The sequence below is a fragment of the Elephantulus edwardii genome, unplaced genomic scaffold (assembly GCF_000299155.1).
Source record: "Elephantulus edwardii isolate Elephantulus edwardi_28Jun2011 unplaced genomic scaffold, EleEdw1.0 scaffold00022, whole genome shotgun sequence".
Lineage (NCBI taxonomy): Eukaryota > Metazoa > Chordata > Mammalia > Macroscelidea > Macroscelididae > Elephantulus > Elephantulus edwardii.
The window spans coordinates 1,895,729-1,920,816 of NW_006399772.1; the positions used below are offsets into that span (position 1 = coordinate 1,895,729).

Below are 25,088 nucleotides of genomic sequence, written 5' to 3' on the forward strand. Positions count from 1 at the left end.
GGTTGGCGCAGGATAGAGCAGGGTTTAGAGCTGTTGTGCATAGGGTCGCTATGAGTCGGAAATGACTCGATGGCACATAACAACAACAACAACAAGTCCCCAATCAGGCAGAGACTTTGTCTGACTGGGGCTGCAGAAGCTGATAAATCCAAATCTGTTAAATTAGATGGCAGGTTGCTGGGTCAAATTCCAAGACCCTGAAGTCAACACATCACAGGTCAGATACAGGACAGACACACACACACACACACACACACACACACACCCCCAGAGAGAGAGAGAGCGTGCGCGCGAGCATGTGACAGAGAGCAGGCTTTTCCAGAACATCTATACATACTGGACGCAGGCCACACTCCCAAGGACACTCCCCTTTAAGCAGACTGATAGCTCCAATCAGACCACAAAATGCTAGATGATTCCTAATATGTGCCAAATCACTGAGTCTCATGGCCTCCCCAGTTGACATATAATCTTGTTCAGCACATCTTGCCAATAACAACATGTAAATAATGGAAACTACAGCAGGTTTTTAAGCAATTACTGATTAGATCAAAGCTGTTGTTAGGAAGATTAAAATAGATCCAGGGGTGGAAAGCATGTGGGTGGGAAGACCAGGTAGGAGGACATTACAAGAGATTAATTTATATAAAAATGAAACCTGAAGATAAAGAAGAGTAAACAAAGTCTGGGACGTAACCTGTGAAAGCCCAAGAAAAGAATAAGCCAAAGGTGATATGCAATAGATTACAGTCACAAAACATGCTTACCTGTGAACTATTTCAGAGAGAAAAAGTATATAGAAAATAAGGATCTGAAAACCCAGCACCATGCTTAATTAAGCATTAGAACCTTAAAGCGTCCTCGATAACTCACTGTTCTTTCCTCTCTTCCTCCTCAGAGGTGATCAGCACTTTAAACTCATGCTTATCCTTCCATTTACATCTATAAACACATGATACAAATATGAATACTTTCAAAATACATATGAACATTTGATCAAGTCTGTCATTCTGCAAACAGTAAATCTATCTTAATACTGCCACTGATATTCAACCACAGATAGTTCTCTTTCTTGGAACAGAATTTTAATTATATATAGTACAGTATTAATTTTTAATATCTGTTCTCACATAATTCTGCTGATGATTACAAGTGTTGCTCTCACGAGCAATGTTGCAGTAAACTGCTTTCTTAGTGCATGAACAACACCTCCTCTGAGGTGTATACCTAGGATGGAATTACTAGGTCCAAGAGCATGTGCATCTTTTGTAAGTTAATAACAAAGCATTCTGTGAAATTGTCCACCAATCCCCACCATGGCTCTCATCAGCAGGCTATCAGAATTATTCAGGTCAACATCTGGCATTATCAGATGCTCATGAGTGTAAAAAGATTATTCTATTTTAATTTGCACTCCCATATTATAGGTGGTAAATGGTATGCTTTTTTGTTTTATTTTGTTTATGGTACAGAAGTCAATTTTAATCTAACCACATTAATCAATTTGTCTATTGTGATTAGAATATTCTTCCTCCTGCTTACAAAGTAATTTTTACTCCAAATGAGAGTGTTCCTTGATTGTGTGTCTTGAAGGCATATATAATTAATGCAATATAAAAATACCGTTTTAAATACAACTCGCAAAATATTTCTATGAAATAAAAAGAATTTTAATAATTCTGAACTTTGCAATTTAACTTAAAATAAGCTAACCAATTTTAAAACTCCTAAAATTTTAAAAATTCAGTATGGAAAACATATATAATAAATCAGATATGCAAAATCATTACAGGATAGGTCTGAAGAATCTCAAAAGGTTCATTCAGATGGGATAGAAAGAGCTTCTAGAACCCCTCAGCAAATCCAAGATTGCAGACTAAAACAACACTGCAATGCCATTTTTACCCATCAATTTAACACAGATAATTACAAGAGCACTTAATGCTGATGAGGATACAGTGAGACAGCAGTCTCACATGCCACCTGTAGAGGAGAAAACAAGAACACTTGGGGAAAGCAATTCACCTAGACACATCATAAGCCTTGAATCCATCCAACCCTTTAACTCGGTAATTTAAGGAAATAATAAGAAATGCAGGCAATGGAATCCAAGTAAATTTGTAAGACAAGCTACATGGCTAACTGTCTGGACAAGATCCAAATGAATGAGCATTCCAAAGAAAGTTAATTCAACCAAAGGTAAAAATTAAGAGATGATATCATCAATATCACATACAAATCAAATTGTGCTGAAAATAATTTCTAAATGGTAACTGTAGACATTGAGAGACAACTGCTAGAAATAGAAGCTAGATTCACATATGGTCATGGTATGAGAGATACCACTGTCGAAAGAAGAAAACAGAGAATGTTAGAAAGATATTTACTTGTGATTTTTTACTATGCAAAAGCAAGGGACTCTGTGAATCATAACAAATTGTGTATAGAACTGAAGAGAATGGGAATCCCAGAACATGTAACTGTGGTGATATAGAACCTGTACACAAAACAGCAGTCATCTGAACAGAGCAAGGGAACGCTGCCGTTTAAAATCAGGAAAGTATGCGTCAGGGTTGTACCATTTCACCACTGCTCTGCTAAGCTCTCTGCGAGGGAAAGATGAGGCAATCTCTTCTTCAAGATTTACAGGCCCAGAAATCCAATGGAGGGTCACCAGGTATCAGAATTGTCCAGATGACAGTGAGCTTTATTTATTTTTTTTTTATTCATTCAGTATCCTGAGCAAATAACCCAGGAAACTGGACAGTACAAAGAAGACAGAATTCAAATGAACAAAGGCTCATTAATAACCTCCAACATACACATGACACAGCTTTGACTGCTGCAAGTACACTGGAAGCACTTACTCATACTATATGCCTTAGTAACCTTCAATACTGGTTACATCTCACCATAAAGACAATAAGAATTCTTACAAGAGAACAAATAGATAAAGTCATGATAAACAGAAAAGACTGAAATTGTCAAAGATCCCCCTTTATTTGGACCCATAATAGCACCCACAGAAGTAGCAGTCATAAAATCAAACTAATTTATTACAGTGGGTGAATCAACTCCAAATTCTTTAAAGCATTAAAAAGAACAACTCATTAAAAAGCATCAACTCTTTAAAGCTTTAAAAAGAAAAATTAAAAGTGTTACCTTGATGATTATTATTGTTATGTGCCATCTAGGCACCTGCAACTCATAGGAACCCTTTACACTGCAGCTCTGAAACCTGCCCTATCCTGAGCCAGTCTCACTGACTCCAATGCACCTACCCCATAACCCTAGTAATATGTCAGTCCATCTCATCCAGGGTCGTCTTCTCCTGCATTGTCCCTCCATCCTTCCAAGTCTGATGTTCTTCTACAAGGACCGGCCCCTCTTGGCCACGTGTCCAAAGTATGTAAGACAGTGCTTCAAAATCCTATCCTCTAAGGAAAAACTTCATTTCACCCTGCCCAAGACACATCTGTTTGTTCTTTTGGCAGTCCAGAGTATGTTCAATACTCTTCTCCAGCACCACAACTCAAAGGCATCAATTCTTCTGTCATCCTTACTCACTGTCCAGCTCTCTGACGCACAGCAAGTAATTAAGAAGACCATGGCTTGGATCAGATGCACCTTAGTCTCCAGACTGATATTGTTGCTTCTCAGTACTTGGAGAGCTCCGCAGATTTTCTCAATGCAATTCGTCTTTTGATTTCCTGGCTGCTGGTGCCAAGTGTGTTGAAGAGCCAAGCATGTTGAAACTGTTAACAACCCCAATCTCTTCTCCATCTATCATGGTACTGCCAATCGGCCCAGAGGTGAGAATCTTTGTTTTCTTGATATTGAGCTTTAATCTATAATAAAGGTTGCAGTCCTTGACCTTCTGCAGCAAGCACTTCAGGTCCTCCTCCGTTTCAGCAAGCAGGGTTGTGTCATCTGCATAAAGGAGGTTGTTGATAAGTCTTCCTCCAATCCTGATGCTACATTCCTCCTCATAATGGTGATGCATACAATTTAAGCTTAGAGTTTTCAAATGTATCACAGACATGAGAAGGTTGGGGAATGAATAAGGAAGAATGAAGAGTAACTGATACATTTTGATTCTGGTGTTGTCAAAGAATCATGAACATGTCACAGACTGCAACAAACCACCTCTTCTCTCCCCAGAAAAAGTCCCTCATGGAGGATGCAGCTAGAATGCTCCTTTAAGTGAAGATGGCAAGATTTTCTCCAAGGTACTCTGAATATGTTATCAGGAAGGACCACTATTTCAGAAAGGTAACATTGCTGGGAAAGAAGAGGGTCAGGAAAAGAGAGGAGGACCCTCAAGAACATCGACTGATCCAGAGTCCCTAACAGGAGCATCAAACATGGAAACGAACCTGAAGATAGTGCAGAGCTGGACAGAGTTTCATTCCGCAGCCCAGTGTTGCTATGAATTTGAACCCACTCAAAGGTGGCCTACAAGAATAACATCAGAATAAAATAATGCTGTTGTACGTAACGAAGGATATTCAAATTATATCATGATACTGACTACTACAGTCTCAAGACTGAACAAACCAAATCATGAGATCATTTCCTGTATCTGTCATTGTATGTAAAATAGTTTAAACAACCTATTTTTTTGGCTTAACAGGTGATAAACTAATCTCCAATAAAGGATCTGGAAGCAATACATACCATCTCTTTTCCCTTTTTTCTCTCCAAACTGCATCTTTGTTTCTTTTCGAAACAGTCCTCTCCTGTCCCACTTATGAGTGTTCCCCAACCCCACCCCCAATAGCTGTCATTGTAACCTGCCAAAGACCTTGGTCTGGAAAGCCTGGGGCAAAAACTGAGATGGTATAATCTGCTTTGTCTGGTTTTGAAAACCAATTAAGAGTTTGAATCAGTGATGTGAACTGAGCTGAAAGCACATGAAGTGAGGAAGCCTGAGGATGGAAGGAAATTATAAAAGGAGTGCCAGGCACCTACTAGTAGTGCCAAAGGGACCAACTTTACCATCTGACACACCAGTTTTAAAGAACTCAGCTGTGGGTTTCCTTTGTTGTTGTTGATTGCCGTCGAGTCCAGCACAACTGATAGCGACCCTATGAACAAAAGACCTAAAGCCTTTCCTGTAACTATTGTTGTTTCTCAAGGTTCATCATTTCTCAAGGTTCATGTGGTTTACGAACTGAGTGCTGCTCCTGAATAATGTCCCTTTGGCAAGAGCTACTTCAGTAGTTTCTCTTTCTTCTAAGCACACAAAGAGCCATGCCTAAAGCCAGAAGGACTCATCATGTGTCTAGCCAAATATGTACCATATCTACCAGCAGAGGCACCAACTTTTTATAAGAGAATGATGAATTAAAAAACAAATAAATTTCTGGAATGGGAGGAAATGACTGTGTCAACATTTTGTACAGAATTTGTCTTTTGTCATGTCGTAATGTGAGGTTATGACAAATAAAATTTAATCATGAAATAATACTGGCTCTCGGATGACAAAAAGTCCATTCACATACTCTGATCATGCTGCTAGGAGAGGGTCTTCCTTGGAGAAGGACTTTGTGCTTGGAAAGGGCCAGGGTCAGTGAGACACAAGAAGAACCCCAATGAGAAGGACAGACAGTAACTACAGCAGTGGATTCAAGTGTGTCAAAGAGGATAAGGACGGCACAGGGTAAGAGAGGGCTCAGCTCTGTTGTTCATAATGTCACCGTGAGTCACACTTGACTCAGTGGCACCTAACAACGTATAATTATTAAAAGAAACATGTTTTGTGGGGGGGAGAGAAATACTGCCTGCACGTTGATTCTGACCAAGCACAAGTTGGTTATTCCCTATGTATCAAGAGTCAAGCCATGTTTGGTACGATCTGTCTACATGCAGGCCTTTTGTTATTGGTGGGTAAGATAATCCAACCTGCCATTAGCAGCTGAACATATTAAATGTTTGCTCTCTACAAGGTCTCCGATACACTCGGTGGTTATTATGGACTGTCAAATCAGAGCTGACTCTCCAGTGGGTTTTAAGAAGCGGTAAATCATACAGGTGTAGAACGCTCATCTTTATCCCACACAGCAGCTGGCAGATTTGAACGGCCTGGTTTGGGGCTGGCAGCACAATCTGTTACCACAAAGTCACCAGAGAGAGTTGGTCCGATAACAGCAATACTTTGATTGACAGCCTCAGTTTACGGTTGTTGTTTGTTGTTATGTGCCGTCGAGTCGTTTGCGACTCATAGTGACCCTATGTACAACAGCCCTAAACCCTGCTCTATTCTGTGCCAATCGCATTGCCTCTGACACACCCATCCCGATTACCCCAGTCACTGAATCAATCCATCTCATAGAGGGTCTTCCCCTCCTGCGCTGTCCCTCCACTCTGCCCAGCATGATGTCCCTCTTTAAAGACCTGTCTCTCCTTACAACATGTCCAAAGTATGTCAGACGAAGCCCCAGAAACCTTGCCTCCAAGGAGTTGCCTGGTTTAATCCTCTCCAGGATGAATCTGTTTGTTTTCTTGGCAGTCCATGTTACATTCAATACTCTTCTCCAGCACCACAGCTCAAAGGCATCCACTCTCCTTCTATCCTCCCTAGTCATTGTCCAACTCTCTGATGCATAACAAGTGATTGCAAAGACCATGGCCTGTATCAGGTGCACCTTAGCGTCCAGAGAGACACCGTTGCTCTTGAGTACTTTAGAGATGTCCCTAACCACAGACTTTCCCATCGCAATACGCTTTTTGATTTCCTGACTGCTGGTGCCACAGTGTTGACTGTGGAATCGAGTAAACTGAAGCTGTGAACCAATCTCAATCTCTTCATCATCCATTCTGATGCTGCCAATTGGTCCAGTGGTGAGAATCTCTGTCTTCTTAACATTGAGCCTCAATCCATACTGAAGGTTGCAGTCCTTGACCCTTCACAGCAAGTGCATGAGGTCCTCCTCAGTTTCAGCAAGCAGGGTTGTGTCATCTGCATAATGCAGATTGTTAATAGATCTTCCACCAATCCTGATGCCACAATTCTCCTCATAGAGCCCAGCCTCCCGGATAATCTGTTCTGCATACAGGTTGAAAAGGTATGGAGATAGGACACATCCCTGGCGTACAACTTTCCCAATTTTGGACCATGCAGTGTTACCCTGCTCTGTTCTGACTACGGCCTCTTGGTCCAAGTATAGGTTTCGCATTAGCACAATTAAATGTTCTGGGATTCCCATTCTTCTCAGAGTCAGCCACAGTTTGTTATGATCACACAGTCGAACGCCTTTGCGTAATCAATGAAACACAGATAGACACTCTTCTGGTATTCCCTGCTTTCAGCTAAGATCAATCTAACATCAGCTACAATATCCCTAGTACAACGACCCCTTCTAAACCCAGCCTGGACTTCTGGCAATTCTCTCCTGATGTGCTGTTCCAGTCGTTTTTGGATAATCTTCAGTAGAATCTTGCTTGCATGTGAAAATAAGTTTCAGAAATTATAGGAAACGTGTTAAACCTTAAAACAGGGCAAATGTCAGTATCTACATTATTTAAAACAAACGTCTCCTCAGACTATCCATTTGAGGGATACATGCAAATAGCAGTTACATTTCCACTCAATTGTTCTGTCAAATGAGTTGCTTTTAGGTCAACTGCAATTCCTGGTGACCCTATATGCTGCAGAACAGAGCGTAACTGTTGTTATGGCTTGAACCTTTTGTTCAAGTGTGTACACTGTTAGTCTTTTTCTCCATGGTGCCACTCAGGGACTCCAAGTCAGCTAAGATGGTTCCAAAGTTAACTAACTACACAATACTTGATGACTGAAATTACCACAAAGCTAAAAACCTAAGCTTAACTTTCAAAAATAAAACTCATCTTTTTGACAAACCTGTCCTAGAGCGCTACTAAATCATTTCTAGATTGAAGTTTAGCTCTCAATCCCAGACCCCTTCACCAAGTACTTGGACTCATTCCAGAAATTCTTCAAGGCTTTTAATACTTATATTCAGGAGCAAAATGGCTTGCCTCCGGAAACACTATGTAGGAACAGTGCTCAGGCTGTTCGTTCATAGGGTCGCTATGAGTCATCTACGACTTGACGACATTAAACAACAACAACAAACAACACATAGTCAAAGTACCTGAGATTTTTTTGTTTTTAATTTTTTAGAAAACTGGCACAGTGAGGAACAAAAATATCCACATATACTTAAATATAATTACAAAGTTTAGAATCGTAATACATAAATTCTGCTGAGTTATTTTCCAAAAGTTTAGCCCCTATCAAGAATGTCTTAAAATTCTTGTATCTTTGAGTCACACTTTTATACTGGAGACTTTTTATAGCTGAGAGGTTGAGTTATTTTAAATGTGACAGCCAGGACTACAGTGGGCTACATTTGTCTGTTGATAACTTTCAGGAAATTAGTTCTGAAATTCTAAGCACCACTATGTACACAGTGTAAATTACTTTGAAGCTCTTTATTTATTCTTTGCTCTAAAAGTCTTGGAACCACTGTTGGTTGGCAAAAGCAATAAAATTCAAACTGGCCTATAAAAGGCAGTCATCCAAAACGAAGTTAAGATCAACTACAAAGGCACTATGGGAAGGGGAGAAGTGTACAACTCTCTCTATATATTAAAATGTACACACACACACACACACACACACACACACACACAGGGCTCTGGTGTTCTAGTGGGAACAAACTGTGCTGCAATCCCAAAGGCACACAGCTCAAATCTACCAGCTGCTCCACAGAAGAAGGATGGGCTATTTTTTTCCACTTCTAAAAGCCACTGGAGGGTCAGTTACGAGTTGTTTCAGACTATGCGGTACATAACAACAACATACAAAAATACACACTCACATACAGTGAGAGAGAGAGAGAGACTGCTGGTGGCTTACTGGTAAGGAACTGCACTGCTGTTGCACAGGTATAAGGTTCAAATCCACCAGATGCTCCGTGAGAGAAGAATGGGCACTCTTCTCCCATGCAATTTACTGCCTTTAAAAATGCACTTTAGAGTCAGCCATGGGTTGGTTCCAACTCAACAGGACACAAAAGCAGTGTGTATATATATATATACACACACACACACACACACATACACACTCATACACAAAAGAAGCATGTATTCCATTAATAGAAAATAGTAAATTGCTTAAGAAGTGCTTGTTACACTTCAATTTATATTGGCTTTCCCAAAGATTGTTCCTTTCCTTGTTATCTAAGAAATGCAGATAGATAACTGTCATTTTATCCAATGTTTATTGAATGTGTTTATGAATTTCACAAGAACCAGATGTCATAATCAACCAGCAAACGACACTATGATGCAATCTCACAGAGAAACCATGGGACAGAGTAGAATAGCTGTAAAAGGGACAAGGAGACTGTGGGGATGACTATGATCTGTACAAACTCCACAAGGTGGAACTGTCCCCATCAACAACAACCAGAGTAGAAAACAGATAAGGTCAGACATGGCACTCTACTCTGCTGCAGCTACTTTCACTAAGCCCTGGGTACAATATTCGTTGCAAAAGTGATGGGGCTTAGTAGAAAAACAGGCTTTGAGGGGGTGAAGGAAGGGAAAGAATATCACATAGTAAAAGTCCAAGTTCAGTTGAGTAACACAAATTAAAAGAAGCCTCAGATTTCCTCAATCACCCAGCGGGCTTTGTCTTATTAACAATTCCAAGTCAGCTCTTCCTTCAGTCATCCAGTAAGGAAAAAATCTCTTGCTCCATTAAGCTCCATCAGGCTACGCCTTGCCACAGTTCTCCATAGACTGGTCAGTGCTCTCTCTTACACTGACCTCACAGCTGCTGCTGATGTAGACAATGCTAATCTGCAGCTGAGACAACCAGAGACCATGTTCCCAGGGAGCCTCAAAGATTCATCTCACTTACACCTTCTTATCTGGCTGTGTGGTCAGGTCTAAGACAATGGATAGAAAGGAGAAAGAAAAAAAAATGCAACCACCACGAAGGCCTAGAGGATTTTCTGGGCTGTCATCTTAATAGAAGTCCATTGTTGGGTTACTGTCCTGACACCTAACTACCAACATTTAGTTCACAGTCAAGCAGTAAGCCACTGTACTACCAAAGATTTATGAACTAAAATCTATTAGACAGCATTCAACAATAACAAAAAGCTACAAAACACTTGGGCTATATATAATCACAAAACAATTCATATTTTATAGCTACTTGTCACTAAATATTAAGGTAAAGAATAGTTTCAGCTTTGATCAGAACTCTCTTCTAAAGGCAATAGAAATTCTGTTTGTTGTATGTGTCTATGGATTAGAAGAACATAAATATGGAAAAGACAATTACTTCAAGTCCACTGACTATAAACTTTGTGAGAGTTTATAAGTATTTTTTATTTACTTCTGACAAAGAAATTTCATCATGAACACTGTGAGATGAAATGGCCACAAATAGATTAGTATGGGGCATTTTCAATGTGACCTGAATAAACTTATCATCACAAGAGTAAATCCATTTTTAAAATTCTTGCAAAACACAGTAGATTATCACTAATTATAGTTTTTGATCTCTCTTCAGAAATCATTCTATTTCCATGTAAGATAATATCAAATAGTTTTTACCATAATGCAAGACTAAAGCAAGAAGAATTTCTTCTACTAACATTAGAAGAAATTTAACCTCTAATGGTAACAATAAATGGTAGACCACAGGTAGGTAGGTAGGTAGATAGATAGACAGACAGTATTTTTATACACATATATGAATAGATAAAAGATAATGAGTATTTCCTTGGCACTACTTTAAACACATCTAGAGTTTTTGGGTTTTTTAATTTACTAAAAGATTGGTAAGGTTATGCAGACTTCATGAATACAAATACAAACCCACTAACGGTAAGTCAGTATCTATTTACAACAACCCTGTAGGACAGATTAGCCCTGGGTGCTAACAGGGTTTCTGGTGGCCTAGTGCTAAGAAATCTGTGCTACAATCCCAAAGACAAGCAGCTAGAATCCACCAGTGGTTGCACGGAACAAGGATAGGCAATCTCCTCCCATGCAATTCACTGTCTCTGAAAATCCTCTAGAGGGTCTGGTATGGGTCCGTTCCAACTTGACAGTACCTAATAATACAAATAGAGTTTCAGAGGCTATAAATCTTTAGGGAAACACACAGCTCACTCTGAGTATTTTGTGTATTCAAACAGCTGAACAGTATTCCATTACCAGCTGAACCTTTTAGGCACTGTGCCACCTCAAAGGCAGGCGAGGCGAAGTCTTAAAAATGATTATGAACTAGATAAATGTCTTTAAAATCCATAAGATCCTATGATCTAGGACCTTGCTTCTTAAGTCATGGACCAGAAGGAAGAGCAATGGTCCACGCATGCCTTAGGAGCTCATGAGAAATGCGGATCAGGACCCATCCTAAGCCTAGAGGGTAATAATTTGCATTTTAAGATAGTCTCAAATTATTTTTAATCACATTTTCAGTTTGAGAAGAACTGCTCTGAGAAAATAAAATGAGTACACAGGGTGTAAGCACAGATATATGGTAAGGGCACTTATGAAAGAAGCTTAACTTTTTTCAGGAGCAATCAAGTATGAAGGACAATGGGGAATACAGTGTGAAATGTATTTGGAAAATAACTCATTGCTTCTTCTCTCTTCTACTCAAAAAATATTATACAAAATGGGTGACCCTGGAGAATATGAAACAGTGAAATATCTCAGTGACAAAAGGACAAATACTGTATAATATCACTGTTATAAAACAGGACTGACTTGGGGGTTGGGGGGAAACGACAAAAAGAGGGGATAAATAATGAACACTGCATTGGAACAGATGAGGGAAAATAAACTGTTTAAAAGGAATATATGATTAGGCATCATCTACATGACAACAGTCCAGAATAAGAGCTGTATAGGAAAGTGGACTGGGGGGTGGTGGTGAGAAAACTGTGCAACAAAAATGATTTTTTTAAGAGAAAAGTGAACTGGAGAAAGGAGGAAAATGTGCAACAATGAATGAATGGAAATTCAAGTTTTCTGTAAACTTTCATTAAAATCACAATAAAAAAGTGTTTTTTTAAATTTACATGAATAATGGGAAAGGAGGCAGATAAGGGGTATTAGAGCCACCCAGCTAGATACTTAGTATAAAAAGCTTACTTTCCCGACATCACAGAAGAGAGGATGCAACCCTGGGAGCCTCCTTGGATACTCACGTGACTGCAGTTGAAGAGAAAACAGTGAGGGAGGGAGCACACCTTTCTCATGAACTCCATTTTGGGTCAAAGTTTCAGAAATCATTAGTATAAAAGATCTTGTAGGTAACAGTACAGCAGCCAGGACATACAAACAACCTGGTGAAGAAGCTGCACGGTGAAGGGCTAAGCAGAGGGAAACCCGAGCTCTTCTCTCCCCCGCACCACAGGACCGCTGTGGAACAAATGCAGTACAGCAATTCCCAAGTGCTTCAGAGGGCAGAAGGCTGCAATCTGAAGAGCTAAACGCTCAGTGACCACATACTGGCTCCAAAGCAAAGGGCTACCTGGAGGAAAGAGAGATCTGTATATTCCCAGCATCTACAAAGACAAAGAAGCAAGAAAGACAGTCCTGACTGTGACCAAAATGAGATCATGGACAAACAAGTAGACTTCCACTTCAGCAGGGAACGGCAGCTGACAGAGGCTGGCTGTCAGGGTCAGCAGCACTAAGGAATTCAATGAAGATCCGCACAAAGTACCAAGATCCGTGAGACACACGCACACACACGTACACACTCACTTCTCATCCCTAGTAAAGACCATATTAGCAAAGTGTACAGGCCAAAAAAAAAAAAAGGCAAAGGAATGAAAGAAACCATAGATTCCATATTGCTAGATCATAAAATGTAAGGCAAGAAAATGGGGGAAAAATGTTTAGGAAAGAAATTCTACAGGCCTGCTGATCTAGTGAGTGTGGAAGTAATTAAAAGCGAAAGACTGATGATGTAATCTATTAAGAAAAACTAGGAAGGAGAAAAGAAGTAGTCAAAGGGAGTGAAAAATACTAACATCAATTCTGGAAACATTATGTTAATGTTAATCAGAAAGAAACAAAACCACCTCAACTCCAATCTCTAAGAAAATGACAGCGATTAACAGGGCCCAGGAGTCACACAAATAATGTGATGTATAAGCTCACAATTTAAATATATGTATTCTAAGAGGAAGTAATTTACTATGAGATGTAGTCCAGACTCCATAAGTAGCTGACCTCAAGCGCCTCAAATAAATATTTTGGAGTCTCAAGGCACAGGACTGTGCAATGTTTCAATATGTTATAGACAGGGTTATTATGAGTCAGAATTGAGACGATTATACTCAGCAAAAACACAGCAACAAATAAACAGACATAATTAAAATATTTTAAAACAACCTAGGAAATAAAAATAAAACAATAATCATTTTTCCAAAAGAAGGTAAGAGCTCATTTCTAGAAATTAAAACATCACCATTAAAATGAAAAGTACAATAAACTGAAAAGCAGATTAGGTAATACTTTAAAAAGAACAGTGATCTAGAAGACATATGCTGTCAGTTATTAACAACTCAGAGACACTCAAAAGGACAGACTGAAACTGTCCCATTGGGTTTTCTATGCTCTAATCTTTATGGAAGCAGATGGTCAGAAACAATAAGTAAATAAAAATAAAATATGAAAGAGGTTAAAAGACTTGAAGGATGTGAAGACAAATTTATACATAAAAGGAACTCCAGAAAGAGAGATACGAGAAACAAACAAAATAAACACGTTCTCTTTCTAAAATTGACACAGGTGCTGGTTACATGAATGTCAGGTACTTCTGTATCAATAAAATAGTCCATAGTTATAAAAAAAAGTTATTTAAAGACTGGATGGAAAAATGAAAATAAGAATAAAGTATGATTAATGTAAAAATTAAAAGAAATATTATTTAAGGAGTAGATGAAGAATCTTATTTGGATTTCACCATCTTCAATAGTGAGCATAACTAGAGTATGTTTATAAACCAAGATACAGGAATCATATATAAAACAGGTGAAAGCTAAAGAGAACTCAGGTAGGTGGAGAAAGGCTCAGGCAGCTGAAAGGGCGGAGTGGGAAAGAGTACAGGGTGGTGGCCTTGCATTAGGGCTTTAACACAGTTTCAGGATCAATCCTGACCAGCAAGATGATTTCTTTTTATCTTTTTTTTTTTAACAATCTTATCACACCCTTCCTATGAACCTGGAGAGAGGATGAAAGGCACCCAAGCGTCGAGGACTCTCCTTCATAGGGTCGCTATGAGTCGCCTGACGGCACTTAACAACAACATCATCACACCCTTTGCATTCATATCTTGATGTAGTTGCTAACTGGTTTGGTCAGTTTGTGGAATGAGCTACTATAAAAGGACTTTATTTTTAAATGTATAGGAATGAACGCACTTCTTGAAATTGACTTTGGAATAACCATTAACACACTTGAAATGGGAAGGCAATTTTTACCATTCCTATCATTTGAAGAAACTGCACTGCCAACGTGAAGGCAGACGGTTCAGATCCACCAGCTGATTCAGGGGAAAAAGATGAGCAATCTCCTCTCATACTATTTACAGCCTCTGAAAACCCTGTTGAGGGTCAACTATGAGTCAGTTCCAACTTGATGGTACATAACACAATCATCATATATGGAACTGGAGCTCTGGTGACGTAATGGTAAGGAGTAGTGCTCCATGACAAACAGTTCAAATCCACGAGCTGCTAAGAGGGAGAAAGGTGGACAGTCTCCTCCTATAATATTTATGGCCTCTGAAAACCTGCTGAAGGGTCAGCTATGAGTTGGTTCTGACTCGACAACACACCCCCACCACCACCACCACCACCACCATATAGTATGATCAGAATTTTAGGTGTACTTGAAGATTCCATGATTCTTGAATAACAAGAATAAAACTATTAAACTTAAGTAAAATGCTCCCAAATACAAGCACCCAAGTGAGAAAACAAAATTATTAAGTACCACTGAGTAAACGCCAACTCATGGTGACTATACGTACAAGAGAGCAAAACTCTGGCTGACTCTCACCACCTACAGTCTCCACTGTGCTTAAGTCCACTGTTAACACTACTGTGTTTAAAAAAACCCCAAAAACCCCCACACCAAAAATCCGAAAACAAAACCAACCAAAAAACATATCAATAAACCATTGTTGTTAAGTGCCATCAAGTCATAGATGACTCATAGTGACCCTATGAATAAAAGACCTAAACACTTGTATAACGTTCATCCTTGGTCTCTAAGTTCATAGAGTTTTCAGAGGCAAGCTATTTCTGAAGTGGAGCTCCACCAAACACTGTCCACCATGGGCTAACATTTTCACTTTTGACACATTTAAGTGTCACAGTGTTTAACATCATAGCAACAGGACAGACCGGTGCTATACCATTTAGAAGACTGTTTGACCAAAAACAATCAAAAACCAGGCCTGAGGGCTACAGATTAAAATCACCCACCTCTGACTTGGTAGCATAACTTACTACTTAGGAAAAATCATAGACTGTGTATTTCAAAGTTCTAATCGATGCAGTCACACTGTTTCACAGGAGAAAGACAGGCAATGTCCTCCACGAACGATTCCTCCTCAGTAAAAGCCTCAAGAACAAGATGGAAGGACACTATGACTCAAGCTGGACTAGATGGAAGAGGGATTTGGTTTCGGGATTTATTTATTTTTTTTTTAGGGAGGGAGTTTGGTATGTTAAAAGGTAGACTTAACAGTAGTTCTATACAAATGCACGCTAAATCTTAAGCGATTCCTTTAAATTACTGAAAAGACACAAATACGGTGAAAGAGTCAATGCTTCCTTGTTTCTACATAAAGGCCACTTCCACTTTTCAACTGATCTCTTTTTTTAATTTACCCTTAGAAGAAAACGCAGTAATTCTGGAGCTTTATTAGTTCTCGTCTGAGTCATCAGTACAAGGAGTTTCAGAAAAGGTTTTTTTAAATTTGTAAAAAGTAATCATAAACTCCTCTGAGAAATGGCATATTCAACTAAATCAACTCAATGTTTCATAATTTACACTGTTTTGCTTTATTTTTATGAAAGATAAAAAAATGAAAGCACAACTATTGTGCTTCTTTTGAATAGGCAATAATAGAAAATTATTTTTTTATTATTTTCTAAGCTTTCAAATTGCTGAAAACTCTCAATAGTATAACAAAGAGAGCTGTGGTAGCCTAGCGGTAAAGAGTTGTGCTGGCAACCCAAAGCTACAGGGTTCGAATCTACCAATTGCTCCTCAGATGAAAGATGGCCAATCTCTCCTGAACTGTCTCTGAAAACCAACTGGAGGATCAGCTATGGGTCAGTTCCAACTCAATGGTATACAACAACACAGTATTAACATAGCACAGATATTTAACCTAGTCTAGTCCCAGCAGGGAGAAGCTCTGCTAACAGAAATCTAAGTCCCAGAAGAAAGCTGTGGTTGGCTCAGAAACCAGTAATTAAGATTGACTTACAATTATTTGTCTTAACCCTAATACACCCTTTACTAAAAGCCAGTGGAAGGACAACGTCTACACCCACAAATGGATCAGACTGCAAGGAGGTAGAGAGGGAGGACTGCTTCCCCCCACTCCAAGAGTCTCCAAGGTATTTATATTAACAGCTTCCACTTATTAATATATGTAGCAAGTACTGTCCTGAGTACTTCAGGTGCATTAAACTTATTACTTCTGTCTCCAACATTCCTATCAAGTAGACACCTTTATTATCCTGCATTTCAGAGAGAAAATCCTAAAGCTTAAAAGTATTTGGGTGACTTGCACAAAGTGTCAAGAGAAACATTTTGGCAGCAGCAGTTTTAGGTCAACCACCTTTCCCTATCTGCAGATTCTCCACTCAGGGCTAAATAAACCATGGCGGGATTTATGTAAGACAATGGAGATCAGAGAGCAGACTGTGCTGGACAAAGGGAATGACTCACTCAAAAGAAACCAATGTAATAAATCCCTATAATATGTGAATATGTTACCTTCAAAAGAGACTTTGCAGATATGATTAAACTTATTAGATTAATATTATCTAGAGGTAGATATTAATCTAAATTAGCTAAATAATTATCTGGCTCAACATAAATGCAAATGTTTACAAACAACAAACTATGTGAGAGAGACTGTATGAGTGACTGACGGTTTTGAAGGTGACAAGCCAATAAAAGCAGGCAGCCTCTTGAAGCTGGAAAAGGCAAGGGAATGCCACCTCCCTTAGATCCTCGAGAAGAAAAGTCCTACTGACATTTTTATTTTAGCATTTGACATCTGACCTTTAGCAGCAGGTTCAAGTCTGTGTTATTTTAATTCACTAGATTTGTGGTAAGATTAATATTTCCTGCCCTATTTCTGTCAATGTGTTTAATTACAATCTATTAAATGACATCAGAAAGCAGCATTAACTAGTTCACTGCAGCTGATGCCGTTCCATAAGGACCATGAGCCACCTAGGATATCAACTTCAGCAAGTGAATTTCAAGAAGGAGTTCTGCTGTCTGAATGGTTAAGACACGAGGCATCCATCAACTGCTTCTCAGGAGAAAGTTAGGCAATCATGATGTTGCGTGCTTCAGAACTGAAGATTATCCATCACACAGGAGGAGACTGCTCATCCTTCCACAGAGCAGTGGGTGGTATCTAACCATGTGCCTTTGGGACTGCAGTGCAGCTTCTTACCACGAGGCCATGGGAGCTGTCTTATCTTTCTCAATGCAATTTACTGCCTCTGAAAATCTGCTGAAGGAGCGTCAGCTTTAAAGTCAGTCTGATTCAACAGTATATAACAGCAACAACAATGCTATCAGGCACCTCTGTTCTACCCAGAATTTTCCAGAGTGGCAAGAAATGAATTTTTAAAAGAATAAATAAAAATCTGTAGTATTTTTGACCCTCAATTTTTATTTAAAAATTCAAGTACATATTTTCTGGTTCAAATAACACCTTCCAACAAATGCCACAAGATAGGTATCTCTTGACATGGATAAATTTTAGAATTCATGCTCTTTACATCAATAGAGATTAAAGATTAAGAATGTAAGATTTACCTGGACATTAAAAAGTTCTGCTTAATAATAACACCTAAATTGTAACACAGCGCATTTGTGTAAAGTGCTGAACTGCGGCCAGGATCCAGGAGCTGCTCTGCAGGAAAAAAAGATTGACAATCACTCCCCATGCAATTTACAGCCTCTGAAAAACTGGAAGCACGAGGCCTTGCACATCACACAAACTGTAACAGAGTAGACCCTTCTGCAACAAACACCCCTGGTCATTTTCTTAGATTTATCACACTCACCAGACAAGCATAATGAATACAGAAAGCTCTAAGTATGAATAAATATTAAACCAAACAAGTCAGTCAGCAGCTTGACATGTTATGGACTACATCATCAAGCGTCCTTGCATTTATTTTAGTCATGAAATATTTTTACTGTTCCTTTTCATTTACATTGTTTGCCTAGATGAGTTGTTTATGCCTGTTGAAACTGAAAATGCCAAAGTGTAAAGTTTATATTCAAAGTACACACACAATCTTATATAAGACATCAATTTAATATAATAAAGAATTCATTACCCACATGGAAAAAGATAGGAGGGAGGCAAGTGATACAAGACAGACTTGAAAATATTCTGCCTGTATAGTGCACAGAGCACAGCAGGCCAAACAGGCAGGGCACAGGGCTGGAAGACACACAAATCAGAATGCAAATACACTTTAATATGTGCAGGGGATGGGAGTGTTCTGGGAAAAGGAAAAAGTAAATTCATTTTTATTCTGCAGGCAATGGAGAAGTCAACAAAGGTTTCTGAGCAAATTAGCATGTTTTGAAAAGTTACATATTGAGAAAAAGAACAGGATAGAGAGAAAAAATTAGAAATTGTTAAGCCACCTGTAATCGGCTGTCAAAGAAAAATCTGAACTATTAAATGAGAAGGGAAACAGAAAGATAAAAAAATTAGCACTTTCAAAACAAATTGTTATACTTTCTGTGGCATCTTTTAAAGAAATTATTGCCAGTAAGCTACTGACAGAAAAGCACATAACTCATGTTGAAATACCAGACCCATTTCAAAGAAATGAACTTTCTGACATCTCAGATATTAAGCCAATTCTAAGGAAGGAACTAAAGTAATACAAATACAGAAGTTCTGCAATGCCAATATTTCTCAACTAGAGAATTCATAAGGCAATTTCAAAGGGAGCAATAAAGAGTAATAATGTAGAATCCAAAATAGCTGTGCCTGATGGTAGCAAGGAAAAAACTACCAACAAGCAAAAGAAATCAAACTTTTTATTTCATTTTCATCACACCAAAATAGTGAGAGGGGAAATTTAACGAGGTGGAATGAAATAAAATAAAGATCAGAATTTTGGAATAAATGATTTATGACCAAATGTGAAAATTTCACTTTTCAAAAACTCTATCTTAGAAAAAGACAATGAAATATTTAACAAGGACCCATATTTACACTGCAGTCTAACAAAACCCCCCAATATAGACCTAAGAGTCACTTTATGAAGGGGATAAATTACAAACTAACCCCAAAGATGTAACATATATCTCAGTCATGAAAAGGACAAATATTGCACAGTACTGCTATTATAAAACAGGACTGACACAGGGTTGAGGGGAACAGGAAAAGAGTGGATATATAATGAATACTGCACTGAAATTGATGAAGAGAAGGACTGTTTGAAGAGAATGTATGATTAGGCGTCTCAGGTATGACAATTAACAATCGGGAACAAGAAGCGCAATGCAAAGTGAACATAGGGGGTTGGGGGAGAAAGGAGGGAGGAAAATGCACAACAACAAATGAAAAGCAAACCTTTCTATAAACGTTTGTTAAAATCACAATAACATTTTTTAAAACAAAATAACACATAAAGCTGTTTTCCTCAGAGAAAGTTGGTCACATCCAATGAGGGAGGGGAACTTTTGTTCTCAAGATCAATGTCGAGCAATGGTTATGAGGATGGCACAAGACTGGGCAGCTGTTTCCTCTGGTTGCACACAACGATCCTGTTTAAGCCCACTGTTGCAGCCATCGATCTCATGAAGGGAACTCTGGTGGCCTAGTGGTAAGAAGCTGCACTGCAATTCCAAAGGTACACAGTTCGAATTCACCATCTGCTCTGCAGAAGGATGGGCAACCTCCTCGAGTGTGATTTACTGTCTCTGAGAACTTGCTGGAAGGTCCGTGTGGGTCGGTTCTGACTCAACAGCCCACAATACCAATTTATCATTGAGTCTTCCTCCTTCTGGCTGACCCTCTACTTATCAGGCATGACTCTTCAGGCACTGGTCTTATTTAGGATTATCATCATAATATCAAAGCCTAAAAACGTAAAAATGTAAGCCAATCAAAATCTGAACCATTTTCCTTTAGATCATGGATTAGCCTATGCATGTCCTCGCTTCTCTAAGGCCTAAGATATCACTCCTAATAATGTTAATAACTACCATTCACTAAACATGATTGCAAATTACCAGATAACTAATATGATCATACCTCTTCCCTTAAGACAACTTAAAAAGAAAAATCCCCAACCAAAACCATAATACAACTGTTTAATAAATTACATGTATCATACCCATTGCCATGGCATGGATTCCAACTGACAGCGACCCTCTATCACTTTGGTGAGGCTGAGAATCTTTATAGGAGACTGCCTATCTTTCTCTCCATGGGCACAAACATGTGTGAAGGTTCAGTCGCTTCATTTATATGTGAAAGTTGGACAATGAGTAAGGAAGAACAGATGCTTGACGCCTTTGAATTGTGGTGGTGGCAGAGAGTACTGAATACTCCGTAGAATGCTAAAGCAACACACCAATCTGTCCTGGAAGAAGTACACCCTGGGTGCTCCTGAGAGGTAAGGATGGTGAAACTTCACCTCACACACTTGTGCCACGTTTTCAGGAGACATCAGTCCACGGAAAGACATCACGGTTGAAAAGCTGAGAGGAAAACCCTGAATGAGATGGACTGCACCAATGAGCCTGAGCATGGCAGAGGGCAGGAGGATGGCTGCACACAGCGCAAGCTTTTGGTCTGTTGTTTTTAGTGTGTGTGGTTGTGGTTAGAATCTGTCAAATTCACTACGGCTCACACAGAGACCCAGTGAAGAGCAGACTGAAATTTTCCTGCATCTCTCTCTCTCTCTCTCTCTCTCTCACACACACACACACACACACGGAAATAAAAGAACTGAAGAGGAAGAAGGCCTGATGTTAATGGAAATTATATTAGTTATACAGGGTTCCTAGAAACCATTTAACATTTCTAGCTGATTCAATTGCTGTGTTTTATATGGAATTACTTCACTGAGCTGTTTATGTGTAGGGGTTTAAACATCCAAAACTAAACCAGAGGTCAGTCACACTTAATGGCTAAAAATTAAATTAAGGGGAAATTTTTTAAAAAACAACCAAAGAAATGTTTCAAACATTCCAAGAATTAAGATTTATGAAATAGGGATACCAGAATTTTGTTGTGTGAATTCTGGGCAAAAGGGTAGAGTCGGATAGCGATGAGAGACAAGGAAAAAGAGGGTTGGGCCCACTAAGAGAGAGATGTAACAGGATTTCTTCTGATCGAATAGAAGAACAATGCGAGAAAAGCCAGCAAAAGAAATTAATTTACCTAAATCATTCTTCCTTTTGAAAGCTCTCTTACTGTTGCCTGTGTAGAGAAATTAGAATTTTATCATGTCCCCTGAATGCCATGATTTTGCTAACACACACACAGTTCTCACTATAGAATGTGGGAGATGAAACTTCTGGTTCTACATCACACACTCAAGTGAATTTGTTAAGATACCAGCTGTTCTTAGCCAGGCTTCATTTTACCCCCAAGAAACAATTTCACAATGCCTGTTGTTGTTAAGATGCTGTCGAGTCTCCTGCAACTCACAGAGACCCTATGTACAAAAGCCCTAAAACCATCTTTATCCTGTACCAAACTTATTGTCTCTGACACACTTCCTAAGCTCATCACCCTAGTCACTGAATCAATCCATCTCTTCGGTAGTCTTCCTCTCTTGCACTGGCCCTCCACCCTTTCAAACATGAATGTTCCCCTCCAAAGACTGGTCCCTCCTTGCAACATGACCAAAGTAAGTCAGATGAAGCCTCAGAATCCTTGCCTCCAAGGCGCAACCTGGTTTCACCCTCTCTAGGATGAACCTGTTTGTTCTCCTAGCAGTTCATGGTATATTCAATACTCTTCTCCAACACCACAGCTCAAAGGCATCAACTCTCCTTCTATCATCCCTAGTCATAGCCCAGCTTTCTGATGCATAGCAAGTAACTGTGAAGCCTATAGTCTGGATCAGGAGCACCTTAGTCTCCAGACTGACATCATTGCACTTCAGTAATCTGGAGAGTTCCCTGACAGCAGACTTTCCCTATGCAGTTCATTTTTTTATTTCCTGGCTGCTGAGAACCAAGAGTGTTGACTGTGGAGCCAAGGAAACTAAAGCTGTTAACAATCTCAATCTCTTCACTGTCTAGGGGTATATTTTAGTTGTAGCTTGAAAGAGCAGTGGCAGAGAAATGGTTAAAATCAAAGCTGCTACACCAAAGGTCCTGCAGTTCAAACCCACTAGTTGCCCTAACGGAGAATAACGTGGCATTCTGCTTCTATAAAGATTATAGCCTTGGAAATGTTAGGGAGCTGTTCCACTCTGTTAAGAGCTGTTATGAGTCAGATGCCACTCAGAGGCAATGAGTTTGGTTTTATTAGGTCAGAACTGAGGAGAGAGGGTACTGAAAATTAATCAGTTAGGGCCACAGAAGCTACTAAACAGTCTACAATGCAAAGGCAGGTCTCCTAACTTAGAATTACTTGGCCCACTATATCAACAGTGCCAAGGATGGGTTTCTATGAGACACGTAACAATGAGGTTGAGAAACAACAACCTATTCTCAACTTACATAAAAATAACTCACTTAGATTTTCCATCCATTTCTAACAGACATCTTGTTAAACTCGTATCACCAAAGGAATTATTGTGCAATCATCTTCAACATGGTGGATGGCTGGTGGAAACTAAACTGAAATAAAAATAATAGTAGTGCAGAGGCAGAAACTAAATAAAAGGACTTTTTTTTTTTAAATAAAAGGACTTTTTAATTCTCTCTTGTCTCTCAAGCAAAAGTCAATTTACAAAAGAAGTCTCCATCTCTCCTCAACAAGTTGTGTCTCTTCTATGTTCGGTAGAGGGGAAAATCATACTGATCTGGTAAAAAAAAAAAAAAAAAAAAAAGAGGATTCTTAATAAATTCCTAGGCAAACAGTATTAACTGATGAAAATTTATATAGGAGGGCGAGGTGTGAAGGAAGGAAAGTCACGTAGGTCTTTTAAATGCAAAGTTATTTCACAGTTTACTTTCAAGATGATTCAGATCATTAGTACTTTTAGTCATGTCAAGTTTTGCTGCTTCTGAGCTTACTAGTGATGGAGGGGGAGAAATAGCACCTTTTTTCCCCTGCAATCATTAAACCAATAATAAAGCAGCTTACAGAAAACTGGCTTGTGCAATATTCGTATTACCAATATACACATATACATTTAAATGCAAATATGTTTATTTACACGCCTACACAAGTCTATACATATGTATGTATAAATGACATATAATATCTCTTCATACATACACAAAAGCAAATTGCTGGAGATGAAAACTGAAGATTTTAAGAAATGTCTCTACATAAATAACTAGAGTATGGGGGCAATGAAACAAAGAAAAATCCTTATTCATAGAGCTAGATACTTAAAGATATTAATAGTTTTCTAATACAGTCCTTAGTCAAAACCTTAGTTTACTCTCCTTTTCTCCCCTTTCGAGAATGGAAAAAGACCTCTCTTAAGGCTTTCAACAAAAGAACCGAACTAAGAAGAAATGAAAGCCTGGCAAACCTCATTCATCAGAAACCGTGGCGGCGCCTGAGAATGGTGTGTAGGCGCGACCCCTCCGCACTTCTCCCAGAGGTTCTCGTCACTCTTGTATCTCATCTACTATGGGAGCAAATGGAACCCAACTTTGGTGGCTTCCATGCCCCCATATAATAACAATCCAACACCCTGCGCAGCCACACACGCAAGCGCTCCTTCAACATCTAACTGAATCGCCATTGGAAGTTGACAGCAAAGACATTGCAAGCCCACAGAGGCCCCACAAAAGGTGCACTGATTTCAGGGAACGGGCCACTCTTGACAAGAGAAACCACAACCGCAGAGGGGGCGGCATGGCGTTGTGGTCGCGCAAGCTTTTCATCTTCTCCCAGGCTGCGCGAACTTCAAAGACAACGGCTTCGCGCCGCCTTCCAATGCTCCCCCGAGGGCCCCCTGCCTGCAGGAGCTTGGGCGAGAAGTGGGGCTTCGGCCCCGGCGCGGCGCGCGGTCTTCTCCGGTGCGGCCGAGCACCCGCACCCGGAGCCCCGGCATCCGCCTCGCCGCCGCCTCGACAAGCTGTCGGGAACCATCCGCGGCGCTCCAGGCGCGCCCGCCGCCTCTTCCACACCTTCCCCTCGGGGATGAAGACGCCGACGTCCGGGCAGCGGCCACTGGCCCACTGTCCCCCGACCCGGGGACCCCCAGGGCCTCCCCCACCGCGGGCGTCCGGCCCCCGGCCCTTACCCAGCAGTAGCAGCTTGACCTCGCGAGCCGCCTTCTCTCCATCCTCGCGCAGGTTCCGGTCGATCATCTTACTCCTCTCCACCGCCGCCTTGTCCTCGGCGCTCAGTGTACAGCCCATTGTGCCGGGTGCGAGAGGTCGCCGCGGCTCGTTTCACGTCCGATGTGCCTGCTGCTTCCAAACACAGGTAAACCGCTCCCTTCTGGATGCGGTCGGGGGACTGGCTCCCGACGGGGTGGGCCACACCACCCTGACCCACCTCGTCCACACACAAGTCGAGGGGAAAGGTGTCCGCGGACAAAACAGGCAGCCTAGCGCGCCTCTCCCCAAGGCCGGGCTCCGCTCCCGGCGCCCTTCAGCGCCCCGAAGCCCCGGGTCTGGAGCCTCCAGATACAGCAGCT

General features: G+C 40.1%; 1 protein-coding gene across 1 annotated transcript in view; it reads right to left on the reverse strand.

Moving 5' to 3' along the window:
* Positions 1 to 24,808, reverse strand: part of LOC102845104 (guanine nucleotide-binding protein G(i) subunit alpha-1-like) — a 106,369-nt gene extending 81,561 nt beyond the window's left edge. Inside the window, exon 1 of the mRNA XM_006882594.1 lies at positions 24,690 to 24,808. Coding sequence (XP_006882656.1) covers positions 24,690 to 24,807 — 118 coding nt within the window. The 5' untranslated portion in view covers position 24,808. The remainder of the gene's footprint in view (positions 1 to 24,689) is intronic.
* Between the last annotated feature and the right edge of the window lie 280 nt (positions 24,809 to 25,088).